The 10,129-nt window shown below is 33.4% G+C and overlaps 1 protein-coding gene across 1 annotated transcript; it reads right to left on the bottom strand.

Annotated features, from left to right (window-relative positions):
* Positions 1 to 5,013: 5,013 nt before the first annotated feature.
* Positions 5,014 to 5,967, bottom strand: LOC110319028 (olfactory receptor 10AG1-like). The gene has a single exon (XM_021194423.1). It carries the CDS (start codon positions 5,965 to 5,967, stop codon positions 5,014 to 5,016), a length of 954 nt encoding a protein of 317 aa, XP_021050082.1.
* Positions 5,968 to 10,129: the final 4,162 nt, after the last annotated feature.

The raw sequence follows: 10,129 nt of genomic DNA, 5'->3' as shown, positions 1-10,129 counted from the left end.
GTATTCCTCAGTTGAGAATTCTTTGTTTAGCTCTGTACCCCATTTTTAATAGGGTAATTTGTTTCTCTGAAGTCTAACTTCTTGAGTTCTTTTTATATATTGGATATTAGCCCTCTACCAGATGTGTGATTTGTAAAGATCTTTTCCCAGTCTGCTGGTGACCTTTTTGCGTTCCTGACATTGTCCTTTGCCTTACAGAATCTTTGCAATTTTATGATGTCTCATTTGTCCATTCTTGATCTTACAGCACAAGCAATTGTTTTCTGTCCAGGAATTTTTCCCCTGTGCCCATATTTTTGAATCCTTTCCCCCCACTTTCTCCTCTGTAAGTTTCAGTGTATCTGCTTTTATGTAGAATTGATCCACTTAGACATGAGCTTTGTAAAAGGAGATAAGAATCCATCGATTTGCATTCTTCTACATGATGACAACCAGTTGAGCCAGCATCGTTGTTGAAAACAATTTTTTTTTCACTCAATGGTGTTGGCACCTTTGTCAAAGATCAAGTGACCATAGGTGTGTGGGTTCATTTCTGTGTCTTCAATTCTATTCCATTGATTTTTCTGCTTGTCACTATACCAATGCCATTCAATTTTTATCACATTTGCTCTGTAGTACAGCTTGAGGTCAGGAATGGTGATTCAAACAGAAGTTCTTTTTTTGTTGAGAAAAGTTTTTGCTGTGTTGGGTTTTCTGTTATTACAGATGAATTTGGAAATTACTCTTTCTAAATTTATGAAGAATTGAGGTGAAATTTTGATGGGGATTGCACTGAGTCTGTAGATTTCTTTCCACAAGATGGCCATTTTTACTATATTAATCTTGCCAATCCATGAGTATGGGAGATCTTTCCATCTTCTTTGATTTCTTTCTTCAGAGACTTGAAGTTCTTATCATAAAGATGTTTCACTTGCTTAGTTTGAGTCACACCAAGGTATTTTATATTATTTGTGATTATTGTGAAGGGTGTTATTTCCCTAATTTCTTTCTCAGCCTGTTTATCATTGCTGTAGAGGAAGGCCACTGATTTGTATGAGTTAATTTTATATCCATCCACTTTGCTGAAATTGTTTTTCAGGTTTAGAAATTCTCTAGTTGAAATTTGGTATCACTTCCGAATGGCTGAGAAACATCTGAAAAAATGTTCAACATCCTTAATCATCAGGTAAAGGCAAATCAAAACAACCTTGAGATTCCATCTCATACCAGTCAGAATGGCTAAGATCAAAAATTCAGGTGACAGCAGATGCTGGCAAGAATGTGGAGAAAGAGGAATACTCCATTGCTGGTGGGATTGCAAGCTTGTACAACCACTTTGAAAATCAGTCTGGTGGTTCCTCAGAAAATTGGACATGGTACTACTGGAAGATCCAGCAATACCTCTCCTGGGCATATACCCAGAAGATCTTCCAATTGGTAATAAGGACACATGCTCTACAATGTTCAAAGCAGCCTTATTTATAATAGCCAGAAGATGGAAAGAACCCAGATGTCCCTCAATAGAGGAATGGATACAGAATATGTGATACATTTACACAATGGAGTACTACTCAGCTATTAAAAACAATAAATTTATGAAATTCTTGGGTAAATGGATATATCTGTAGGAGGATATCATTTTTAGCGAGGTAACCCAATCACAAAAGAAGTCACTAGATATGCACTCACTGATAAGTGCATATTAATCCAGAAACTTAGAATACCCAAGATATAATTTGCAAAACACAAGAAAACCAAGAAGAAGGAAGACCAATGTGTGGATACTTCATTCCTCCTTAGAATAGGGTACAAAACACCCATGAAAGGAGTTACAGAGAAAAAGTTTGAAGCTAAGATGAAAGGATGGACTATCCAGAGACCACCCTACCTGGGGATCCATTCCATCATGAGCCATCAAACCCAGACACTATTGCACATGCCAGCAAGATGTTGCTGAACGGACCCTGATATAGCAGTCTCTTGTGAGACTATGCCAGTGCCTGGCAAACAGAAGCGGATGCTCACAGTCAGCTATTGGATGGAACAAAGGGTCCCCAATGGAGGAGTTTGAGAAAGTACCCAAGGAGCTGAAGGGGTCTGCAACCCTATAGGTGGAACAACAATATGAACTAAGCAGTACCCCCAAAGCTCGTTTCTCTGGCTGCATACGTAGCAGAAGATGGTCTTGTCAGACAGCATTGGGAAGAGAGGTCCCTTGGTCTTGCAAACTATACATGCCCCAGTACAGGGGAATGCCAGGGCCAAGAAGTGGGAGTTGGTGAGTGGGGGAGCAGGGGCAGGGGGAGGGTATAAGAAACTTTCTGGATAGCATTTGAAATGTAAATAAAGAAAATATCTAATAAAAAATAAAAAAATAAAACAAACAAAAAAAGAAATTGAGGAAGATATCAAAAGAAAAAACATTGGTATCACTTAAGTTTACTATCATATAATCTACAAATAGTCACTTCTTCCTTTCCAATTTGTATCCCTTCAACCTCCTTTTGTTCTCTAATTGCTATATTCAACAGGTAAGGAGAGAGTGGACAGCCTTGTATAGTCCCTGATTTTAGCTCTACCACCTTCAAATCAAAGGACCCTTCTCTCCCCTGCTGCCTAGGTGAGGAGCCAGGACATTTGTCCTGCCTCTGGCAGCTGGTAGGGTGCAAAGATATTTCTCCCACATCGCTAAGCAGGAGCATGTGTCAGGGCTAGTTTATCTCAGCCATTTGACATCAACATGGACCCAGGTTGCAACCCAGACCACATATGTCCACATCTTCTTTGATGGTAACATGGACCATGGAAATTACCATAGTCCCCTGCTATAGCAGGGTTAAGGACCCAGATGTGGGCTTTCGCAGCAGCATGGGATTATATCACTATCGCCTCAAATGGTAGCACATGGTCCTCACAACCTCTCTTCATGATGCAGAAACCATTTCTCTCACCTTTCTCTCCCATCTCTCCTCCACACACCTACTCATCTTAGCCTTCCTTTCCTGTGCAAGCTGGGGCTAGAAGGTCTCTAGATATCTTTTGACTGATTTTTTTCTAGTTTTATTTGCTTCATGCTGTTAACCATTGTACTATATTTTACAAGTACCAAGTACTGCTCTGACTGAAACTATTGGTGCTTTTTTCATTTTTTACTTTGATGTCACCCGGGGTAGACTTTGCAACATTTGTTATTTGGGCAATTCACCATATTTCTGCTGTCTTTATTCAGAAAAGCAGTAACATATTGTGTTCTCTAGTTTAACTTAGGAATCTATGAATAAATGGGTTTTGAACTGGCTGATTTCATAGACTGACAAAACCTTTTCAAAGCACGTACAAGTTTTCACAATATGTTGGAAACCTAAATCTCATTGATAGGTTACCATATCTCTGAATTTACTTCATTACAATACAAAGTATATCTTAGGTAAAAACAAAATACTAAAAATTCAGGTTTAACTGTATAAATAAGAAGATGGAAATATCATTAAAATGTCCCCTAAAAATCAGAAATATTACACCCGTAGAGTCTAAGAAAAATGACAGGATAAACAAAGACATGCAAATAGACAAGGTAACATATTAGGGGACGACCTCATGGAGCTTCATGCATAGACAAAGAGGAAATTAAGACATGCTAAAAGCATGAGAAGTAGTCCCCTCTGATGAATATTGTTCAATACCACGTGGACAGTCCCATAATCGTACAAGTAAGTTTATAGGAACTGAACAATTTGCATATATATATATATATATATATATATATATATGATATACATGTATATGATATGAGTGTATGTGATGATAAAATAAATAGAAGGTATGAATTAGAATAATTGGCATATATAGGAGTGGGTAGAGGGAGGAAAGGAGCGAGGACATAGGAGGGAACATGATGTAAATGTTGTCTAATTTCAAATAAAAAATACGTAAAATGATTGTTAATGATATCTTCATTTACAACAAATGCAGATTTACTTATTGCTTTTATTTAAACCATATGTAACAATGGACACAAGAAACAAACTCATGTAGCCATTTTAATATCTAACAAATAGACTTCAAATCAAAATTAATCAGAAATTATATACTATATAATATATGTTAATCAAAGAGAAATCCACAGAAATATATTCCATTTCTAACCATCTATGCAAGAAAAACAGGTCACCCAGATTCATTTCTACAACTACAATTACATAATGACCTTATAACAGTAAAAGTAATGATCTCAATACTCCTCATTTGCCAAGATACAGATCACCCAGACAAAACTCAAATAGAGAAATGCTGGAACCAAATGACATCATAAACCAAGTATACTTAAATGATAATTACAGAACATTTTACCAAAACACCAAAGAAAATAACTTTTTCTGGAACAGTGTGTATATGTGTGTTTGTATTCCCTGCCCCCCCATGTGTGTGTGTGTGTGTGTGTGTGTGTGTGTGTGATTGTGCGTGTATGTGTGTGTATATGTGTGTCTGTGTGTGCATTTGTTAGAACATGTATCCTCTAGCACTTGTCTGAATATGAGAGGAATATGAGAGGACTACTTGGAGGGGTAGGTTCTCTTCTGTCATAATGTTGGTTCTGGGGATAAGACACAAGTTATGAGATTTGACAGCAAAAGTCTTTATACACTAAATAACCTTAGAGACACAAGAGAGTTGATTGAAACTAATTTTACTATGTAATAAAATCATTCTAAGTGAATGTGGAAATGAATTATATATAATTTTCAGTAGTTATTTTATAAGAATATGTGTTAAAATAACGTCAACTGTATCATATATTTTGTTTTGAGAATGATATTTCACAATAAATATATATGTAAAAATAAAGTATTATTAATTTGGTAATATATATTACTTAACATAACTAAGATATATATCTCTCAATATCACAAATAAATTTTATTTTCTTGTAATCACATATAGAAACAGGTAAGATACATAATTGAAGATAGATATTTCTGCAAAGTTAGACACTAATATAAGTCACATTATATTTAATATTTAATATAAGTCATACTATATTTTTACAAATTGTTTGCATAAGAATTTTCTCAGTGCTATTGTGACATCCTTGTTTCTTAGACTGTATACCATGGGATTAAACATAGGAGTCACAACAGTATAGAAAAGAGAAAGTACTTTATCTGTCTCACCTGAATGACTAGTATTGGATCTAAAATATGTAATCATAGCTGATCCAAAAAATAATATCACAACTGCAAGATGAGAAGAACAGGTAGAGAAGGCTTTGGCTCGACTTTTGGTTGATGATAGCTTCAAGACTGTAGAGATGATTTTACTATAGGAAAATACTATTAACAAGAATGGAAACAAGACAAATAAAAAAGCACCTAGGAAAACCATCATCTCATTGATAAAGGTGTCCCCACAGGCCAGGTGAAGTATTGGGGGAATATCACAGAAGTGGTTGATCTGGTGGGAACCACAAAACGACAGAGAAAAGATATGTGATGTCTGCCCTATCTGAATTGGGATTCCACTGATCCAGGAGCCAATCACCAGTTGGGAACACACCTTTTGGTTCATAACTAGAGGATAACGCAGGGGGTTACAGATAGCAACATAACGGTCATAAGCCATCACTGCCAGCAGGAAGCACTCTGTGGCCCCCAGGATAAGAGTGCAGCACATTTGTGTAGCACAGGCAATGAAAGAGATGGTCCTCCTTTGTGTTCCAAGGTTGAAGACCATTCTTGGAAGAGTAATTGATACATAACATATTTCTAAAAAGGAAAAGTTACCAAGAAAAAAGTACATAGGGGTCTGAAGAGCAGCGTCTACTTTTGTGATTAGTACAATGGTGCCATTGCCTAGTAAGATGAAGCAATACATAGCAATCAATAGTCCAAATAGAACCCACTGGAGATCAGGAACATCTGAAAATCCAAGAAGAACAAATTCCTTCAGATTGGTTAGATTTCCTTCTTGTGGTTTTTGTTGATGGTTCATCTGTGAAGCAGATTCAGTCAGTGTGGGTTTTTACTTTTCCTTCACCGTGAGAGGCTTTTATTCTAACATATAGTCATCCTGATTAATTTTACCTATTTGATATATTTTGTCTACTATAAAAGTATATAAGATTACAAATTTTACTGTTATTAGACCAAATGTATTATTGCTATATAGGTTTTTTTTATAATGCTGTCAAAATTAATATTAACTTGCCTCAGTCTACAGATCAGGGTATACTCGAGGCCCTGTAACTATCAGAAACCACTTATGGCACACACACCAACAGATTTTTTTTTTTAAAACTTTCTGATATCATTCATCATATATCCTGACAATCTTTTCATTGAGCTGGAGAGTTGTCTCAGCAGTTAAAAACACTGGTTGTTCTTACAAAAGACACAGGTTTTATTACCAGCACCCATGTGGCAACTCACGACTGCCTGTAACTCCAATTCAGTCTGATTTGGAATTTACATTTGCTTGGCAAATATTTGTACACATTAAAGAGGATATAACAAAAGTTTTAAAAATTCCTTTTTACTTAAAGTGAATTTTTAAGGTATCACAAAAACTATATCATTCATATTTTCTAAATATAATTTTTAAACCATTTACTGGAAATATAAAATAAAATTGTCCTCACTCTAATCCACAAGTTATTTCTAAATGCTAACTATTGGAAAAAACAAGTTTTCATCAACATAGTCTCACTGGGTATACAAACCACTCTTAAGGGCAGATCCTATGACCAGGAGGAGATGGCTAACACAAATTCAATGCCATTTTGGAAGGTCCTTTACCCCATAATATTTTGCCAAGGCATTATTTTTCCACAATACCAGTGTTTTGCATATTCATTATGATTTCTAGTTTTATAATTTGGGGGATTTCAGTTTCTAAGTGTATGTATCTCTGTGATACATGTTTGTGTTTTTCTCTGGATATTTTTTCTTCTGTTTGTTTCTTTGCTTTGTCTTTGTCTGGTCTGTTTGCTTATATTATTATTTTTTGAATACTTCTTGTTTTCTAGAGAGAAAGCAAAGTGTATTGATATGTGTGGAAAGATTTCTGTGAGGGGAAACAATAATTAGAATATATAGCATCATCATAAACTAATTTCAATTAAAAAGAGAAAAGATGGAAAATTTAAAATTTTAAAATTGTTCATATCAAGGCATTATTAGCATAGTACATTTCAAATATGCATATTATTATTTATTTCTTCAAAGATTTTATTATACTTTTATGATTAAAATTTCAGTTGTTCTCTTAGCTTGTTTGAGAAGTACAACATATTTTATTTATTTATTATAAGGGTTCCTAGTTTTATGGTTAAATTTTTCAGTTTTTCTCTTAGCTTATTTGAGAAGTACAACATATTTTATTTATTTATTATAAGGGTTCCTAGTTTTATGGTTAAATTTTTCAGTTTTTCTCTTAGCTTATTTGAGAAGTACAACATATTTTATTTATTTATTATAAGGGTTCCTAGTTTTATGGTTAAATTTTTCAGTTTTTCTCTTAGCTTATTTGAGAAGTACAACATATTTATTTCAAGGGTTCCTTTTGTTTTATGACTGAAAATTTGTAGATATTTTCCTAATTTTTCAGTTTATAATTGCAAGTGATTTAAAAATAATGACAGAAAAAAATGAGTAGCATGGTTAAAAGAAATATGTTTCTGAATTATATTAAGTAGAGATTTTAGGACATTTCATTCATTTAAATCAGCTTAGCAATCCATTTCCTATCAGGATATATGTAGAAGTTAATAGAGGAGAAACAGAGCAAGGGGTAGACTCACTTGAACTCTCAGGACTCTGCGAACCATCATAACTTTTTACTTAACCAGTAACCAAAAATTCAGTTAAGCATTTTAGCTTCACTTTTATTATGATGGAAAAATTTGAAAATGGGACAGTTTTGACTAGCGCTTTATGGTTGTTCCTCATAGTAAATTTTCTTCATTAGCCTAGTTTCATTCCAAAGTCTTCATAGATGCAAAGGGGAGAGAGGAGACAGCAAATGTGGGATGGGGGGGTTTGTGGAGGGGTAACCAGGAAGTGTGATATCATTTGAGATGTAAATGAATGAAATAATTAATAAAATAAAATAAAATAAAAATTTTTGATCATTTTTGTTTGAGAGCTAAACAAAGCAATATTAAAATATCACTTAGTTACTCAAAGTGATTCTTGTCATGTTTTGCAACTTACCTAAACTTCTAGATACTGGGTTAATATCTTCCAGGAATATATCAAACTGCTTAGTAAAACCTTATCTAATGGTCTTATTGATTTACTTTACTGAAAAGAGTTTTCCTTCAAACTTTTTTTTCTTGCTCAGTACTTTAGTATGTTCAGAGGAAGTGTTTTCAAGTAAGAGACAAAGAGGTCCTATGGATGGTAAGGAATCAGTTGGTACCTTTTCAGTCCTGAAGAGGATGCTTTGTAAGATATTTCATCTGAGATGATCTCTGACTCTTCGTGTGCATCAATTTACCTATCATCTCTTCAATGCCATGTTTTGGACCTTGTCCAGAAAAAAAGGGTAGTAACAGAATTAGCAATATAGGACAGAGTCCTTTTAAAATGTTAAATAGCTGACTTTTTTTTTTTTTTAATTTTCTTCTACTGTGTAACATGTATTCTAATGTAGCATTTGGACATAATTTGTTGAGCTATACAATGACTTAATAATTCTAAAACTACTTAAGATTATTGTGTGACTCACACATCTCAATACAGGCAAATAAAACATGCTTGAGATAGTCATGTTCTTCAAACATTGTCTATATTTGTTTTTAAATATTACCTTTGATTCTTCTACATTTTCACACTGGCTTAGTCCAAATGGTTTAAACAAAATTCATCCCAAAAGTCATTCTATGAATTTCTTCCTTTGCTTGACACTTAACTTTGGAAATGAGTGTCATCTACCTAGAATTATAACATCTTAAAGGAGGTCCTGAAGCCTTTCTGAAGGTGACATACACAGGAATATGCTTTACATTTTTTCTTTCCTTTATCTCTCTTTAATGTGACTCAAATATGAGGACTCCACATGAGAACATCTTGGTGAAATTTTCCTTATGGTTAACTATGGCCTTTATCACACAAATCTTAAGTGATATGTCAGAACAGGCTATGACTATCTTCCTACTTTAGTCTGATTTTTCTTCAATTAGTGGTCCACTGCATCAACTGTTGCTAATTATTCTGATTTGAAATAATGTGGCACTGTTTACAGAAAATTTTCACTTTCAAGCAGCAGAAGATGATAATTAATATGGAGGAAAAACGATAAATATTTTTACATCATGCTTTTAAGTCTCATGTAATATATTCCTATAAATATTTCCCAACTCTTTAAACTACAGTTTAAAGTTGTGCAATACAAAACCTATTTACTAAAATGACATTCAGACCACTGATATATCTTCTATTCCAGAGGAGAAGAAGCTACAAACATGATAAATTATTCAGTGTACTTTACTCAAATTGCATTCTTCTTTGTAGTAGATGTTTAATTTCTAATAGTTTTACAACAATTATTTCTATTTTAAGCCTCCCTTTTCTGAATACATCGAAATACTTAAAAAGAATTTCTAACAATATTCTAAATCATCCAAAGATCAGAAGTTCCATTTTTAAGAATGTATTTTGCTATGCATAAGGACTATAAATGCTTTAATGAATTTAAATTACTACATTGAACCGAAAATAATTTTCATTATTTTAAAACATCCTTATTTCTATGATCTTTCTTTTAAAATAATTATTCTTTTAATTATTCAGTTTTATAAAACTATTCCACTGGTTTTTTTACTTCTTAGCTTTCTATTAAAATATGATTAAAATGAACAAAGGAATTTGTCACTTCTTTATAATTCATTAAAATATGCTACTTTAAAATTTCCTCTAAAATCACACTTAACAAAATTATCATAAGCACAGTTTTCTCTATTTTGAGGTATTTCAACATTTTTACTTACTATGATAAACACAATATAAATTATATTTATGTAGTTAAACATTTGTTAACTTTTCAATTAATTTGTTTTCTACAATAGGTAGAATATTAAATGAAAAATTGTAAAGTTTGGAATGACTTGGTATTGATCTACAGTGGATAACAGTATAAAATAATTCATATTTAC

Source organism: Mus pahari, chromosome 3 (assembly GCF_900095145.1).
Source record: "Mus pahari chromosome 3, PAHARI_EIJ_v1.1, whole genome shotgun sequence".
Lineage (NCBI taxonomy): Eukaryota > Metazoa > Chordata > Mammalia > Rodentia > Muridae > Mus > Mus pahari.
This window is presented reverse-complemented; position numbering and strand designations above follow the sequence as displayed.